The sequence below is a fragment of the Mastigoproctus giganteus genome, chromosome 4 (assembly GCF_048544385.1).
Source record: "Mastigoproctus giganteus isolate SK-2022 chromosome 4, ASM4854438v1, whole genome shotgun sequence".
Lineage (NCBI taxonomy): Eukaryota > Metazoa > Arthropoda > Arachnida > Uropygi > Thelyphonidae > Mastigoproctus > Mastigoproctus giganteus.
Window position 1 is genome coordinate 57,937,953 of NC_143578.1, and position 19,122 is coordinate 57,957,074.

The following is a 19,122-nucleotide window of genomic DNA, read 5'->3' on the forward strand; positions in this document are numbered from 1 at the left end:
AAAGTGGAGGAGACATTGTTGAAGTTAAACATAAGAAAAGCACCTGGGGTGGATGGGATCTATCCAGTTATATTAAAGGAGACGGCAAAGCAACTAAGCAGACCCTTAGCCTTAATTATGAGAGTATCATTGGACACAGGGGAGGTTCCCACGGACTGGAGATGTGCAAATGTATCCCCAATTCACAAAGGGGGATCGAAGGGTGACACGAGTAATTACAGACTAGTTAGTTTAACTTCAGTTCCGGGTAAAATAATGGAGTCACTAGTTAAAGATGCATTGCAGGATCATCTAGACAAGACTGCAGCAATAATTCAGACACAGCATGGGTTTGTTAAGGGAAAGTCTTGTCTGACAAATTTGATAGGATATTATGATGTGGTTTCAAAGGAACTGGATGCAAAAAATAATTTTGATATCATATATTTGGATTTCAGGAAAGCTTTTGACACTGTTGCGCATGGAAGACTATTGTACAAATTTGAGTAGAATGGTATTAAGGGTAAATTGCTACAATGGATAAAAGGATGGTTGAGTGGGAGAAGACAAAGGGTGGTAATCAATGGGTGCTGCTATTCGTGGACTAATGCTATTAGTGGAGTCCCACAGGGTTCGGTGTTGTGTCCACTATTGTTTTGTATATTTATCAATGATATTGATGAAGGTATATCAGGCTTAGTGAGGCGCCTCCGTAGCCAGGTGGGAAGGAGCAGCAGTGCATAGCACACACTTCTTGATTAGACCGGGTTCGAGCCCGTCACCACCAAATACGGAGGATGCGGAAAGGTCAGGGAATGACCACCGCATATCCCGGAGCAATATGGCCTTAGTTGCTAATGCTCCTAAAAACCAAATAACAAACAAACAAACATCAGGCTTAGTGTCGAAGTTTGCAGATGATACAAAGGTTGGCAGGGTTGTTAATGACAGTGTGCTACTTCAACAGGATCTAGAAAATTTGGGCAGATGGGCTAAGAAGTGGCAACTGAAATTTAACCTTGACAAATGCAAAGTACTGCATATGGGTAGAAGTAACCCCAGAGAAACGTACCAACTGTGTGGTACTACGCTTAAGGTGGTAGAAAATGAAAAAGATCTGTATGAGTAATTGTGCAGTCAGATATGAAGTTTTCTGAGCAATGCAGACAGGCTGCCAGGGCAGGTCATGGGGTTTTGTCAATGATATATAGGAATTTTCCTAGCAGGGAAAAGGAGGTGATTGTCCCTCTGTATAAGGCAATGGTCCGACCATGCCTCGAGTACTGCGTACAGGTCTGGAGGCCTCATTTTAGGAAGGATGTAGATTTACTTGAGCGTGTACAGAGAAGGATAACAAGATTGGTGAGGGGAATGAAGGGATCCTCTTACCAAGAGAGACTTAAGTTTTGCAAATTGCAGTGGCTGGAGACTAGGCACCTGCGCGGTGATCTGATTGAGGTGTATAAGGCCTTGAATGGGTTGAGCAAGCTGAATTCTGATGGGATCCTTCCACTTGTTCAGATTACGAACCTAAGGGGGCATAAATTCCAATTAAGAAAGGACAGATGAAGAATAGATGTTCGGAAATTTGCCTTTAGCCAGCGGGTGGTTAATTGCTGGGACAAACTTCCATCTGTTGTTGTGGAAGTTGATAGGTTGAATAAATTTAAGGAGGAACTGGACAGGCATTTGGAGGGAATGGTGTGATTTTTTTTTTTTTTTTTTTTTGGCTGATGCTGCATAAGCTCATACACTTGCTTTCTTGCATCACATGCCATTACTACTGCTGCTATCTGCTCAACCTTTCCAGATCCTGTTCAGCAGCATAGCGTCAGTAGTGTCGCTAGGGAGGCAGATATAATCTATCCAGTTATAATGAAGGAGACAGCAAGGGAAGTAAGAAAACCTTTAGCCATAATTATGAGAGCTTCCTTCCATTCAGGGGAGGTCGCCATGGTCTAGAAGTGTACAAATGTATCATCAATTCACAAAGCGGGTTCAAAACGTGACACAGGTAACTATAGACGTGTTAGTTTAACTTGTGTTCCGCGAAAAATAATGGAATTACTGGTTAAAGAAGCATTACAGGATCATCTAGACAAGACTGCAGTAATAGTTAAGACACAGAATGGGTTTGTTATGGGAAAGTCTTGTCTGGCCAATTTGATTGGATACTACGATGTGGTCACAAAGGAACTGGATGGAAAAAATAATTTTGATGTATACTTAGATTTCAGGAAAGCTTTTGATACTGTTGCACATCGAAGACTGCTGCAGAAATTGTTGCGATATGGCATTAAGAGCAAGTTACTGCAATGGATAAAGGGATGGTTGAGTGGGAGACAGCAGAGAGAGTGGTAATCCATGGACACTGCTCTATCTGGACTAATGTTATTAGCGGAGTCCCCCAGGGTTTGGTGCTTGGCCCATTGTTGTTTTGTGTATTTATCAATGATATCGATGAAGGTATATCAGGCTTAATGTCCAAGTTTGCAGATGATACAAAGGTTGGAAGAGTTGTTAATGGTAGTAAAGACAGCATGCTACTGCAACAGGATCTAGAAAAGTTAGGCAAATGGGCTGAGAAGTGGCAACTGAAGTTTAACATTGACAAATGCAAAGTACTGCATATGGGTAGCAGTAACCAAAGAGAAATGTAGCAACTGTATGGTACTACACTCAGGGAGATGAAGAATGAAAAAGCCCTGGGGTAATTGTGCAGTTGGATAAGAAGTGATCTGAGCAGTGCAGACAGGTGGCCAGAGCAGGTCATGGAGTTTTGTCAATGATATATAGGAATTTTGCTAGCAGAGACAAGGAGAAGATTAAACCTTTGTATAAGGCAATGTTCAGGCCACACCGAGACCTGTATACAGGTCTGGAGGCCTCATTTTAGGAAGGATGTAGAGTTGCTAGAACAAGTACGGACAAGTATGGAGAAGGGCAACAACATTGGTGCAAGGAACAAAGTGGTGTGCTTACGAATAAAGGCTTAAGTCTGCAAGTTGCAGCATCTGGAGACTAGGCGTCAATGTTGATGGGATACTTCCGCTTGCTCAGATTAAAAACCTCAGGGGGCATAGATTCAAATTAGCTTTAGCATTTAGCATTAGTAGAGGCATTTGATGCAAGAAAGCAAGCTTATGCAGCATCAGCCAAAAAAAAAAAAAGACAAAAAAATAAAAATAAAAAAAATAATAATAATAAATAAATAAATAAAAATAACCACTTCCACTTCACCCTCTGTTCGTTCGAAATACCTGTCCAGCTGAGCCTTAAACTTATTTAGGCTATACTTTTAGGCTAAACTGCCACGACAAGGGATGCAAGTCTAATCCACCAACCAACCACCCGCTGGCTAAAGGCAAATTTCCTCACATCTATCCTACATCTGTCTTTTCTCAATTTGAATTTATACTCTCTCAGGTGATTATTCTGAGAGAGCATGCTCAAACCATTCAAGGCTTTATACACCTCTATCAGATCACCTTGCTGGTGCCTAGTTCCCAGACACTGTAATTTGCAAAACATAAGCCTTTCTTCATAAGAGCACCCCTTTGTTCCATTCACTAATCTTTTTGCCCTTCTCTGTACTCGTTCGAGCATCTCTTCATCCTTCTTGAAATGAGGCCTCCAGACCTGTATACAGTACTCTAGGTGTGGCCTGACCATTGCCTTATACAAGGGAATAATCACCTCCTTATCCCTGCTAGAAAAATTCCTATATATCATCGACAATACACCATGAGCTACTCTTGCAGCCCGTCTGCTCTGTTCAGAAAACTTCATATCTGCCTGCACAACCATCCCTAGGTCCCTTTCATTCTCTACCAGTGTCAGTGTAGTACTACAGAGTTGATACATTGCTCTGGGGTTGCTGTTTCCCATATGTAGTACTTTACATTTGTCAATGTTAAACTTCATTTGCCACCTCTCAGCCCATCTGCTCAACCTTTCCAGATCCTGTAGCAGTAGCATAGTGTCAGTAGTGTCCTTGCAACCCTGCCAAACTTCTTATCATCTGGAAACTTGGACATTAAGCTGGATATACCATCATCAATATCATTTATAAATACAGAAAACAATAATGGACCCAATACTGAACCCTGAGGGACTCCACTAATAACATTAGTCCACGATGAGCAGTGTCCATTGATTACCACTCTCTGTCTCCTCCCCCTCAACCACCCCTTTATCCATAGCAGGAATTTGCCTCCAATGCCACACTGCTCCAATTTGTGCAGCAGTCTTCCATGTGCAACAGTATCAAAAGCCTTTCTAAGATCCAAGTATATAATATCAAAGTTATTCCCTGCATCCAGTTCTTTTGTGACTGCATCATAGTATCTAATCAAATTGGTCAGGCAAGACTTCCCCTTAACAAAACCATGCTGTGTCTGAGCTATAACTGAAGTCTTGTGTAGATGATCCTGCAGTGCTTCTTTAACCAGTGCCTCCATTAATTTTCCAGGAACAGAAGTTAAACTAACAGGTCTATAATTACTTGTGTCACCCTTTAATCCTCCTTCGTGAACTGGGGTCACATTTGCACATCTCCAGTCCATGGGTACTTCCCCTGAGTCCAAGGAAGCTCCCACAATTATGGCCAAGGGCTTGCTTACTTCCTTTGCTGCCTCCTTTAATATAACTGGATAGATCCCATCAACCCCAGGTGCCTTTCTTGTATTTATCTTCAACAGTTTCTCCTCCACTTTACTCTCAGTTATTACGAGATTCTCTAGCTTACTGCCAGAGTTGAATACGCCTCTGGCATTCCCCTCTCCGAATAACTCCTCATGTGTGAATGTCGATGCAAAATATTCATTCAGTTTGCTAGCTTCCTGAGCAGGATCATCAACAGTCGACCCATCGATATCAAGTGGACCAATCTGATTCATCTCCTTCCTTCTAGAGTTTACATAAGTAAAGAACTCTTTGATGTTTTTCTTTGCATCCCTTGCCAAAGATTTCTCGTAATCTGCCTTCGCCTGCCTAACCTCCTTTGTAACTTGATTACAGATCAACTTGTATCTATCATAGTCTTCTGTGTCACGTGTTAATTTGATTGTATCCCATGCATTTTTCTTCTCTGCCATATGTCTCATTAGTTCATCTGACATCCACTTAGGCCTAAACTTTGAACAATATTTCTTAGTTGGTATGTAAAGCCTAGTAGCTTCCAAGATAAGTTCTTTGAATGCTTCCCATTTTGAATTTGCTGTGGGTAACATCATCAGTTGGTCCCACTGTATATAATTTAAATACTGTCTCAGTCCATCGTAGTCGCCTTTACGAAAGCAATAACCCTTCCCTTTACCCCTAATGGTAGTTACCTCTTTGAGTAAATCCCACTTCAGCACACTGTGATCACTGCCACCTAGTGGTTCATTTACCTGCAGATTCTTAATGCATGAAGAATCACTACTGATAATCAAATCAAGAGTATTACTCCCTCTAGTTGCCTCCCGAACATGCTGATGTAGAAAACAATCATCCAATAAATCCACAAAAGCCTTGCTAGTGTGTGAGTGACCAGCCCCCAAATTCCAGTCAATATCTGGGAAATTAAAATCCCCCATTATAAGACTCTCTAATTTACTGGCCCACTCTATTTCCCCGTACAGTTTCTTATTATACTCATCAGAGTCATTAGACCTATAGCACACTCCTACTCTCAATTTTTATCTCCCAATGCTTATATCACACCAAACTGACTCGACACTGCACTGTCGAGCAATATCGACTGGCTTCACTTCTTTGGATTTTATGTATTTCTTAACTAATAGCATAACCCCTCCTCCCTTCCTATCCTGTCTATCCTTTCTGTAGACATTGTACTCCCCAAATTCCTGTTCTGCATTCCTTATATCTGTGTGACACCACGTCTCTGAAATCCCCACAATATCTGCCTTTGATGTTTTGAGCAATACCTCAAATTCATCAAATTTATTTACTAAACTCCTAGCATTGGTGTACACTCAAGTATACATGCACCTGTTCTTTTTCTTAGCTACCCTAACACAACCTATGTGTTTATTTGTACCCCAATGATTCCCAGCAGTCTCTGAAATATCCTGCATCTTATTTTCCAGGCTGCAGCTCATTCCAATAGAAGCAGTGCAAGAATCACTTTCACCTCTGCGAGTGGCTACTGTTAATCTATTAGTCCTTGTATCCCCCCAATCTAGCAGTTTTCCGACCCACCTAACACTGCCTCGATAGCATCAGCAAACATTATTGCACCCTTTCTATTTAAGTGTATCCCATCGCTGTAGAAGCAGTCTCTCCTGTTAATAATTGAGGAAAGACAGTTGCAGAATAGATGTGCGGAAGTTTACCTTTAGCCAGCAGGTAGTTGTTTGCTGGAACAGACTTCCATCTGCTGTTGTGGAAGTTGATAGTTTAAATAAATTTAAAGCTGAACTAGACAAACAGTTGTAGTGACCGGATGTGTGAAATGGGAAGGTGGTTTTTTTTTTTTTTTTTTTTTGGCTGATGTTGTATAAGCTTGCTTTCTTGCATTATATGCCCTTGCTAATGCTAACTTGAATTTATGACCCCTCATATGTGTAGTCTCAGTTAGTGGAAGAATGCCTTTAACATTCAGCTTACTCAATACAGTCAAGGTTTTAAACACCTCCTTGCATGTGCCTAATCTCATGGCCCTGCAATTTGGAGAACTGTAGTCTTTGTAGGTAGGAGCACCCTTTTGTTCCCTTCACCAGTCTGGTTGCCCTTCTTTGCACCCATTCCAGCAGATCTACATCCTTCCTGAAGTGAGGTGTCCAGACCTGTATACAATACTCAAGATATGCCCTAACCATGGCCCTATACAAATTGATAATCACCACCTTATCCCTGTTAGCAAATTATCTGTATATCATTCACAAAAACCCCATGAGCTGTCTTTTCATCATGTCTGCACTGCTCAGAGAATTTCATGCCTGACTGCACAATTATACCCCCCCAGGTCTTTTTCATTCTTCACTATCCTGAGTGTAGTACCACACAGTTGATAAGTTACTCTGGGGTTACTGCTACCCATGTGCATTATCTTGCATTTGTGATTGTTAAAATTTCAACTGTCATTTCTCAGCCTATTGACTCAATTTTTCCAGCAAACATTCCAGGTCTTGTTGTAGTAGCTAACCCCGATGATTGTTATTAACCACCCCCAACCTTAGTATCATCTGAAACTTAGACATTAAGCCTGAAATACCTTCACCAACATCATTGATAAATATTAAGAACAACAATGGGCCCAGCACTGAACCCTGGGGAACTCCTTTCATGACATTAGTCCATGAAGAGCAGTGTCCATTCATAACCACTCTCTGTCTTCTTCCACTTAACAATCCTTTATCCATTAACTTAACTTTATCTGGTAACTTACCTTAATGCCACATTGCTTCAGTTTGTACAGCAGGGAATGTAAGTTACATTATGGTATGTATAATGTATTTAGGAAAGATGGTGAAAATAGGAGGATAATGGTATCATAATGTGTCTTATCCAAAGCAGCCTGAATGCAAGAAGAGCAAATGCTCTTTTTGCATGCATCTGTCAGTATAGAATCTGTGTTGTGTCAGTTAGTTGGAAGCAAAGATATAATGAGAGTTGAAGTATTCTACAGACCACAAGATTGTGAAGAATATGACAAGAGTTTTTACATGCAAATGGCTTATTATGGGTGATTTCAATCTGCCCTAGATTGATTTGGATAAGTGGGAGGGAAACTCGCCTTGGGGGGAATTTTTCTAAATAAACTAGATTATTATTATTTTTACTAGCATGTCAGAGATAATACTAGGGGTGAGAATATTCTTGGCCTCATCATTACTCACGAATTAAGTGACATCACAAGACTTAAAATATAAGAACGATTGGCAGGTAGTGATAATGCAGTCATCAGTTGGAAGATGAAGATAGATGTTGCAGTAGTTAACAAAAAAGGCATGGGTTTTAATTTCAGGAGAGGGGACGTTGTTATTTGGTTTTTAGGAGCATTAGCAACTAAGGCCATATTGCTCCGGGATATGCGGTGGTCATTCCCTGAATGACCTTTCCGCATCCTCCGTATTTGGTGGTGACGGGCTCGAACCCCGGTCTAATCAAGAAGCGTGTGCTACGCACTGCTGCTCCTTCCCACCTAGCTACGGAGGTGCCCGGAGAGGGGACTTTGACAGTTTAAGGTGCTATGTGGAATCTGTTATTTGTGCAGATTTCAGAGTGAAGGCAAATACACTTGAGTTATGGAATATCTTTAAAGTAAAAATCACAGAAATCACTAACAAGAATTCTTGTTACATACAATCCTTGACCTGTATCATCAGATAAACATGGAAAAGCACCGTATATAGGGGACTGGAAGCCTCTTTTATAAGGATATAGATCGTTTCGATTAGGTGCAGAAAAGAGCAGCAAGATTAGTGAAGGGAACTAGAGTCCTGCATCAAGCTAGATATCTGCAGATTATATGCAGTGAAAGTCGGTCTCAGTAATATTTTCAATTCTAGATTTTATAGATAATTCATTGCCACTCAACACTGAAATAACATAATTAAAAGGTTCAACAGAAAGGAAAAGGGGGAAGACAGACTATTTATTTGGTGTGGAAGATTCGAGCGATGAAAATGTTGAATGTCTGCTTAGTGAAATCCAAAATTATATCACTATGAAATTTCCAAAACCAATTTCTAACAATGAAGATTTTCAATTTTTGAAATGGTGGAAAAGAAAGGTTTTCCCACAAATTTTGTAGATGTGGCGTATTTCATTCTAATCCAAGAAAGAATATAACTGAACCCAGAAACTCTCGATGATTTTCCTCTTTCTGCATAGCAAAAGTTTGTAAAATTAATTATGAACATATTTTCATTATTTTTTTTTCTATTTAATAGGTTCTTTTTTTTTTATTTTTTTGTATTCTATACAAAATTCCATAATTTCCATTCCTGTGATCGCGACATACGGTTGAAAAGCACTGTCTGCTTCAGGAAGAAAAATTGTTTTTAAAAATGTATGTTTATTAATTTTTGAATTAATTTTTAAATTTGTAAATTAATTTTTGAATTTTTTAAAAAAAATTGATTAATTTTTGAATTTTTTAAAAAAAATTGATTAATTTTTGAATTAATTAAAAATTCTCCCAAGAAGGAATAAACCTAGATATCTTTTTACTGTAATCATTTTGTGTTAATCTTTTATTCATTTTAATTTCTGAAGAGTATCGTATTTAGGTAAATTTTTCTTATTCTTCTACAAATTCTATACAATAAAGATATTAATATTGTTCTTGATTGAATTTTTCTGTATTATTGATATGTAAAAAAGATTAAGACAAATTTTCTTAGTATATCAGTTCTTTTTTTTTTTTTTTTTTTTTTTTTTTTGTGGGTTTTACGTCAGTGTTTCAGGTATAAACAATACTGGTTGGGCTTGGGTGCATTTCCTGTTATTGTGGGTGCAAGTCAGGTGTGAGTCCAATATAGTGACCCACACAGGACTCTAAGGGGAAAAAAAGTTGACTCTGATCAAGAAACTTCAGTTCGGCAGATGGCAGCATTTGGAAACCATACACCTGTGAAGAGATCTGATTAAGACATTTAAGAGTTTGTATGGATTGAGTAAGCTCAGTGTTTACTGCATCCCTGCTGTTGCTCAGACTATATACCTGAGGGGGGGTGGGCATACATTTAAATTTAAGAAGGATGGTTCCAGAATAGATGTGTTCCAGAATAGATGTGGATAGTGGAAATTTGTCTTCAGCCAGTGGGTAGTTGACTGAACAAATTTCCATGTGGTGTTGTGGTTGTAGAAATATGGATGTAGAAGTGGATAGTTGAATAAATTCAAGAAAAATGTAGACAAACTGGTAATGGAGATGGATAAGTGATACAATTTTTTTTTTTTTTTTTTTTTTTGCTGATGCTGTATAAACTTACTTTCTTGTATATTTGTCATTATTAATACTAATATAAATTCCTGTTATAATGCTCCTGCTTATAGTGTTTTCCTACCTATAGTGCTCTCCCATTTAAAATGCTTTCCTGCTTATATGGCTTTTTTTAGGAACCCAAGAAAGAATAAACCTAGACATAATCCTACTTCCACTTGATTTTTAGTTCTAAAAAATGGATAATAGAGACTAAATTCTAGAAATAATTTTTAGTGCAGTTTCTTTACTTTATAGAAGTTATTTCCTGTGTACAGATGATATTTCATATTTAACTTTAAGCATTTCTCGTAGAAATGCCACTCTTTACAACACAGCATTTAGCCATTTGTCATTACATTCGCTCACTCTCCTCAGCTTTCCTTGCTGGTACAGCAAGTCAGTATCTTTTACACATATATATATATATATATATATGTTAAATATGACATTAATAAATTTAATTAATGATAATATTATTATTATGCTAATACTATTTGTATCATATTTTTAATACTCAAGATATATTTAATTTAGTGAAATCTTAAAAATTTTCATTCATTTTAATAGCAAGGAAAAAAAAAAGTTGAAGGTGACATAAAAAGCAAGTGTAGTTCATTAAGTATGCAGATTTTCAACTTACGTATAAACTACTGCTTCATAAACATTAAAAAAACTGAAAAATCAATATTATCTACCAAAATATTAAAAAAATATGAAACATTAGCTCCTCAAAAAAAAGGGAATCCTCTTTGTTATTAGTAGTAGCAGTGGTGGAAAATTATGCAAGGAAGCAAGCTTAAACAGTACCCACCAAATTAAAAACAAACGTCAACACTGCCCACCTTATCCATCCCATCTCATTTAATAATATGTCTAATTCTTCCTTAAATTTATTCAAACTGCCCACTTCCACAACACAAAAGCAAATTTTTTCACATCTAGCGTGCAGCCATCCTTTTTTATATCTGATTTTTTGTGTTGTCTGAGAAAGAGTTAAAATACTGTTATCATTAAGTTTACTAAATCCATTTAAAGCCATAAATAATCAGGTCTCATTGCAAGCCTAGTTTCCAAACACTACAATTTTCAGAACTGGTCTTTTGTGATAAGAGTATTCCTTTCTGTTATTGACTAATCTGGTTGCTCTTCTTTGCATGCATTCCAAGATATCCAATATTTCTTAATATAAGGCTTCTAGACCTATATGCAGTACTCAAGAGGTATTATTGCCTTATACAATAGGATAATCATCTCCTCCTTTGCTGGCAAAATTCCTCTATATCATTGACAGAACCACATGAGGTGTTCTGGTAGCCTGTCTAGATTGCTCAGAGAACTTCACATTGAACTGTAAAATTACTCCTAGGTCTAATTCGTTCTCTACCACATTGAGTGTGGTACCACCTAATTGGTATGTTATTCTGAGATTACTGCTGTGACGCCTCTGTAGCCAGGTCGGAAGGAGCAGCAGTGCATAGCACACGCTTCTTGATTAGACCGGGGTTCGAGCCCATCACCACCAAATACGGAGGATGCGGAAAGGTCAGGGAATGACCACCGCATATCCCCGGAGCAATTAGCATTAGCATTAGTAGAGGCATATGATGCAAGAAAGCAAGCTTATTCAGCATCAGCCAAAAAAAAAAAAAAACCTTCCACTTCACCCCTCCGTTCGTTCGAAATACCTGTCCAGCTGAGCCTTAAATTTATTTAGGCTATCAACTTCCACAACAAGGGATGGAAGTCTGTTCCACCAACCAACTACCCGCTGGCAAAAGGCAAATTTCGGCACATCTATCCTACATCTGTCTTTCCTCAATTTGAATTTATGCCCTCTCAGGTGATTATTCTGAGCAAGAGACAGTATCCCATCAGCATTGAGCATGCTCAAACAATTCAAGGCTTTGTACACCTCTATCAGATCACCTCGCCGGTGCTTAGCCTCCAGACACTGTAATTTGCAAAATTTAAGCCTTTCTTCGTAAGAGCATCCCTTCGTTCCGTTCACTAACCTTGTTGCCCTTCTCTGTACTCGTTCCAGCAGCTCTACATCCTTCTTGAAATGAGGCCTCCAGATCTGTATACAGTTCTCAAGGTGCAGCCTGACCATTGCCTTATACAAGGGAATAATCACCTCCTTATCCCTGCTAGAAAAATTCCTGTATATCATTGATAAGACACCATGAGCTACTCTTGCAGCCTGTCTGCACTACTCAGAGAACTTCATATCTGCCTGAACAATTACCCCCAGGTCGTTTTCATTCTCTACCACTATCAGTGTAGTACCACAGAGTTGATACGTTGCTCTGGGGTTGCTGTTTCCCATATGTAGTACATTACATTTGTCAATGTTAAACTTCATTTGCCACCTCTCAGCCCATCTGCTCAACCTTTCCAGATCCCGTTGCAGCAGCATAGCATTAGTAGCATCCTTAACAACCCTGCCAACCTTTGTATCGTCTGCAAACTTGGACATTAAGCTTGATATACCATCATCAATATTATTTATAAATACAGAAAACAACAATGGACCCAACACTGAACCCTGAGGGACTCCATCTAATAACATTAGTCCACGATGAGCAGTGTCCGTTAATTACCACGCTCTGTCTTCTGCCACTCAACCATCCCTTTATCCATAGCAACAATTTGCCACCAATGCCACACTGCTCCAATTTGTGCAGCAATCTTCCATGTGCAACAGTATCAAAAGCCTTTCTAAGATCCAAATATATAATATCAAAGTTATTCCCTGCATCCAATTCTTTTGTGACTACATCATAGTATCCAATCAAATTGGTCAGGCAAGACCTTCCCTTAACAAAACCATGCTGTGTCCGAGCTATAACTGAATTCTTGTCAAGATGATCCTGCAGTGCTTCTTTAACCAGTGCTTCCATTAATTTTCCTGGAACAGAAGTTAAACTCACAGGTCTATAATTACTTGTGTCAGCCTTTGATCCTCCTTTGTGAATTGGGGTTACATTTGCACATCTCTAGTCTGTGGGTACCTCCCCCCGAGTCCAAGGAACCTCTCATAGTTATGGCTAACGGATTGCTTACTTCCTTTGCTGGCTCGTTTAATATAACTGGATAGATCCCATCCACCCCAGGTGCCTTTCTTGTATTTATCTTCAACAATTTCTCCTCCACTTTACTCTCAATTATTACAAGATCATCTAGCTCACTGCTAGTGTTTACTTCAACTATGGCATTCCCCTTCCTGAATAACTCCTCATGTGTGAATGTAGATGCAAAATATTGATTTAGTTTGTTAGCTACCTGAGCAGGATCATGAACAGTGGAACCATTGATATCAAGTGGACCAATCTGATTCATCCCCTTCCTTCTAGAGTTTACATAAGTAAAGAACTCCTTGCTGTTTTTCTTTGCATCCCTTGCCAAAGATTTCTCGTAATCTGCCTTCGCCTGCCTAACTTCCTTTGTAACTTGGTTACAGATCAACTTATATCTATCATAAGCTTCTGTGTCACATGTTAATTTATATGTATCCCATGCATTTTTCTTCTCTGCCATATGTCTCATTAGTTCATCTGACATCCGTTTAGGCCTGAACCTTGAACAATATTTCTTAGTTGGTATGTAAAGCCTAGTAGCTTCCAAGATAAGTTCTTTGAATGCTTCCCATTTTGAATTTGCTGTTGGTAACATCATCAGTTGGTCCCACCATACAGAATTTAAATACTGTCTCAGACCATCATAGTCGCCTTTACAAAAGCAATAACCCTTCCCTTTACCCCTGATGGTAGTTACCTCCTTGAGTAAATCCCACTTCAGCACACTGTGATCACTCCCACCTAGTGGTTCCTGTATCTGCAGATTCTTAATGCATGAAGAATCACTACTGATAATCAAATCAAGAGTATTGCTCCCTCTAGTTGCCTCTCGAACATGCTGATTTAGAAAAAATTCATCCAATAAATCCACAAAAGCCTTGCTGGTGTGTGAGTGACCAACCCACAAATTCCAGTGAATATCTGGGAAATTAAAATCCCCCATTATAAGACTCTCTGATTTACTGGTGCACTCTATTTCCCTGTACAGTTTCTTATTATACTCATCAGAGTCATTAGACCTATAGCACACTCCTACTCTCAATTTTTATCTCCCAATGCTTATGTCACACCAAAGTGACTCGACACTGCACTGTTCAGCGATGTCGACTGGCTTCACTTCCTTGGATTTTATGTGTTTCTTAACTAATAGCATAACCCCTCCTCCCTTCCTATCCTGTCAATCCTTTCTGTAGACGTTGTACTCCCCAAATTCCAGTTCTGCATTACTTATATCTGTGTGACACCACATCTCTGATATATTCCAACAATATCCGCCTTTGATGCTTTGTTTCAAATTTATTTACCAAACTCCTAGCATTGGTGTACACGCAAGTATACATGCACCTGTTCTTTTTCTTAGCTACCCTAACACAACCCATGTGTTTACTTGTACCCCAATGACTCCCAACAGTCTGAAATATCCTGCATCTTATTTTCCAAGCTGCTGCTTATTCCAATAGAAGCAGTGCAAGAATCACTTTCACCTCTGCCAGTGGCTACTGTTAATCTATTAGTCCTTATATCCCCCCAATCTAGCAGTTTTCCGACCCACCTAACACTGCCTCGATAGCATCAGCAGACATTTTTGTACCCTTTCTATTTAAGTGTATCCCATCCTTGTAGAAGCAGTCTCTCCTGACAAGTACAGACCAGGCTGAAAAAAAATTCAATATGGCCTTAGTTGCTAATGCTCCTAAAAAAAAATGGGGGAAAAAAAAAAAATTTTTGCATTAATCAATGCTAACTCTTAATTGCCACTTGTCAGCCCAACTGCATAATTTTTCTTTGTCTTGCTGCAGTAATATGCTTTGATCCCTTGTTAACCACCTTGCCAACCTTTTTTTATCATCTGCAGACTGACACAATAAGCTTAATATGCCTTCACTGATATTGTTAATAAATATTGAGAACAATATGGGGCCCAGCACCGAAGAATGCAACTATTAACATTAATCTGCAAGAATAGCAGTGCCCATTTACAACCACCCTCTGCCTTCTGCTACTAAACCATCTCTTTATCTATATCAGTAACTTGCCCTTAATTTCACATTACTTCAATTTATACAGCAGTCTTTTATGTGTGTGTGGAATAGTGTAAAGTTTTACTAAAATCTAAGTATATGATGTCAGAATTATTTTTTATATCCAGTCCTTTGTCACTGTGTTACAGTATCCAGTAAGATTTGTCAGACAAGATTATCCCTTCACAAATAGATGCTGTGACTGCAGTATAACTGCATTCCTGTCTAGGTGATCCTGCAATACTTATTTACTCACTGTCTTCATTATCTTTCCAGGATGCTCTTATAATTTGGGTCAATGGTTTGCTTATCTCTCTTGCTGCTTTTTATTAATATAATTGAACAGATTTCATCAGTTCCAGATTTCATAAGTTTCATCGGTTCCTACTTTTTATTAATATAATTGAACAGATTTCATCAATTCCTTTATTTACTTTTAAACTTCAACAATTACTCTTCCACTTTTTTCTCAGTCATCAAAAATTCACATAGCTCTCAGTGATAACTTGGTATACTGCTATTATTTCCATCCATAAAAAAATTCTTAGTGCATGACTGTAGGTGCAAAATATTTATTCAATTTGTGAGCAATCTGAGCAGGATCATCATAGTGATGATCCTGCTCCAGTGGGCCAATGTGGTTTATTTCTTTTCTTATAGTGTTAACATAAGCAAAGAATTCTTTACTACTTTTCTTTGCATTCTTAGTGAAGGACTTATAATCTGCCCTAGCTTGCCTGACTTCCTTAGTGACTTGACTGCAGACTAGTTTGTACTTACTGTAACTTTTCAATGCCTCTGCTAATTTATAATCATCCCACGTATTTTTCTTCACTGCCACTAGTGTCATCAGTTTATCTGACATCCAATTAGGTCTTAACCTTGAAAAATATCTCTTAGTTGGTATAAAAAGCTTAGCAGCTTCTCTGATTATTTCCTTGAATGCTTTCCATGTAGAATAGAAAATTCCATGTTGGTAATGTCTTTAATTGCAGCAATGATAGACATACAATTAGTCCCGTCACGGCATGGTGGTGGTGCCAGGGGTTACCACCATGGGTTACCACCATGTCATAAGTTGGTCCCACTGAAAAGAATTTAAAAACTATCTTTATGAAAGCTACCTTGACAGTAGTTAAATCTTTAAGTAAATCTCTCATCAGTACATTATGAACACTGACACCTAGTGTTTAATTAGCATATTTGGCTTGACATATATTATTACTATTAATTAATAATTAGCCTAATTAATAAATTATTCTAATTAATAAATAATTAGCCTTGACAATATATCTTTAAATAAATCCCTCACCACTATAAAGGCGCCTCCGTAGCCAGGTGGGAAGGAGCAGCAGTGCGCAGCACACGCTTCTTGATTAGACCAGGGTTCGAGCCCGTCACCACCAAATACGGAGGATGCGGAAAGGTCAAGGGAATGACCACCACATATCCTGGAGCAATATGGCCTTAGTTGCTAATGCTCCTAAAAACCAAATAACAAATAACAAACATCACCACTATATTATGAACACTACCACCTAGTGTTTTATTAGCATATTACTGATAGCAAAGTGCATGGTGTTTGAATGTTTATTCTCTGTGATACAAATACTTTAGAACCTCATAAATCCAACATGTTTGGGACCTAGCACATGCTAATTTTTTTATTCATTTTTTTTTTTTTTACTATGCATTTTTCAATGCATAGTAAGGAGAAACCTGTACATCATCTCTCATCTGATAGTAACAATGAAATACAGGAATACAGGATAGGAAATATGTAAAACAGAAATTGTTATTTGGGAAATTTATAACAGAACATAATGCATAAATCTGGTATGTGCAGTGTTTTTTGTTTTTTTGTTTTTTTTATGTCCGGCTGCCTATTTCCCCTCTGCCCTTGCATGTTTGACTACACTTGGAAAATATTTAAGTGTCAGATTTTTGAGATCTGTATAAACAGATTTATTAATACAGTGTTAATTTTAAGGTTGAACATAGTGCTGAAGCTTAGCATTTAGCATTAGCATTAGTAGAGGCATTTGATACAAGAAAGCAAGCTTATGCAGCATCAGCCCAAAAAAAAATAAATAAATAAATAAAAAATAAATAAATAAATAAAAAATAACCACTTCCACTTCACCCTCTGTTCGTTCGAAATACCTGTCCAGCTGAGCCTTAAACTTATTTAGGCTATCAACTTCCACGACAAGGGATGGAAGTCTGTTCCACAACTAACCACCCGCTGGCTAAAGGCAAATTTCCTCACGTCTATCCTACATCTGTCTTTTCTCAATTTGAATTTATGCCCTCTCAGGTGATTATTCTGAGCAAGAGGAAGAATCCCATCAGCATTGAGCATGCTCAAACCATTCAAACCATACACCCTCTATCAGATCACCTCGCCGGTGTCTAGTCTCCAGACACTGTAATTTGCAAAACTTAAGCCTTTCTTCGTAAGAGCACCCCTTTGTTCCATTCACTAATCTTGTTGCCCTTCTCTGTACTCGTTCCAGCATCTCTACATCCTTCTTGAAATGAGGCCTCCAGACCTGTATACAGTACGCTAGGTGTGGTCTGACCATTGCCTTATACAAGGGAATAATCACCTCCTTATCCCTGCTAGAAAAATTCCTATATATCATCGACAATACACCATGAGCTACTCTTGCAGCCCGTCTGCACTGTTCAGAAAACTTCATATCTGCCTGCACAACCACCCCCAGGTCCCTTTAATTCATTCTGATTCTGTTGTGGATTATTATGATTATCCACGTCAACTTAAAGTTTTATGTCATTTGCATCAGTAATGCAGTTTTTATTTTTACTGCCATTGAAAAATTTGTGAAGAAAAATACAGTAGCCCAGCTTTGGTAGGTACATTTGTTTCTCATCAATATTAAAATTAGGTTCCTTGAAGGTGATGAAGTTCATAACTGAAAGTTAGAATCCAGTATAAATCAGTAATAGTTTTCTAGCAGATTGAGTTGTCTTGAAATGAGCACTAAGCCAGAAAATGGTTAAATATCAACATAAATAGTGAAATTATAGTAACCTTATAATACCGTGATAAATCTGACTAAAAAATGAATAGCAAATGCTTAGCCTAAGCATTTGCTATTCATTTTTTAGTCATATCAACATAAATTAAGTGCAGCTGTTGTGTGTATTATTTGTTGGAGTAAATGACTTATTTCAATTTTTTTTAGTTCCAGTCTTGTTTATGATCTTATAATAAACTTAATATTTTATATATTTTTTAGTTATATTATGAAATTGCAAGGATATAATTTCATTTTAGAAAGGTTTTGCTCTAAACATTGAGGATGCAGTGAAGCTCATTCAGATTCACGAGCGAGCTCGTCAAGGTAGATTAAGGTCACAGCTAATGAAAGAAATAAGAAGAAAAGAAGAAGAGGAAAAAGCATTTGGGAAAAAAAAAGTAAAACCAGCTCTTATGGTTCATGATGCAGCTGTTCGAGTTCAAAGGGTATATGTGGCTTTATTCTCCTAAATATGGTGTGGAAGATGGTTATACTGTAGTTATTTATATATGTCAAATAATTGAATAATTACCAGTCATATGAAATAAAGCAAAATTAGATAAAATAAATTTATAATATATTTTAAGACACTGTTTACATGTCAATGGTTTGGATTTCAATACCACAATCTATCTTCAGTTCTATAAAATTATCTACAATGAGAACAAAGGTTGATAGTATCCACTGACTAGTAAAATTTATAACTATGACTAAAATCAAATAAATTATACATGGTAAAAGTAAAAAGTACAATAAGTGTAATATAAACTAAAATAAGTAAGAAGCAGATACAAGTACAGGTCAACGTTGAAAAAAAAGTCATGAGTTAAGGTGAAATTTTAAAGTGTCTGCAATTCTGCCCAGATATGCAATAGGAAGGAGTATATGATGAGAGCCTTGTCAATCAATTTAGCCCTGGAGAAATTGTGCAAGGCTTGTGGGGTAGAATTTTTTTCAGCATGCTTTGTGCTTGTTAACAAGAGAGACTGCTTCTACAGAGATGGGATACACTTAAATAGAAAGGTTGGTTGTTATTTGGTTTTTAGGAGCATTAGCAACTAAGG

General features: G+C 37.9%; 1 protein-coding gene across 1 annotated transcript in view; it reads left to right on the forward strand.

The window, feature by feature from the left end:
• The window catches only part of LOC150086753 (dynein regulatory complex subunit 11-like), a 283,392-nt gene that overhangs the window by 58,206 nt on the left and 206,064 nt on the right, over positions 1-19,122 (forward strand). The window contains exon 5 of the mRNA XM_090372244.1: positions 18,316-18,504. Coding sequence (XP_090228370.1) covers positions 18,316-18,504 — 189 coding nt within the window. The remainder of the gene's footprint in view (positions 1-18,315; positions 18,505-19,122) is intronic.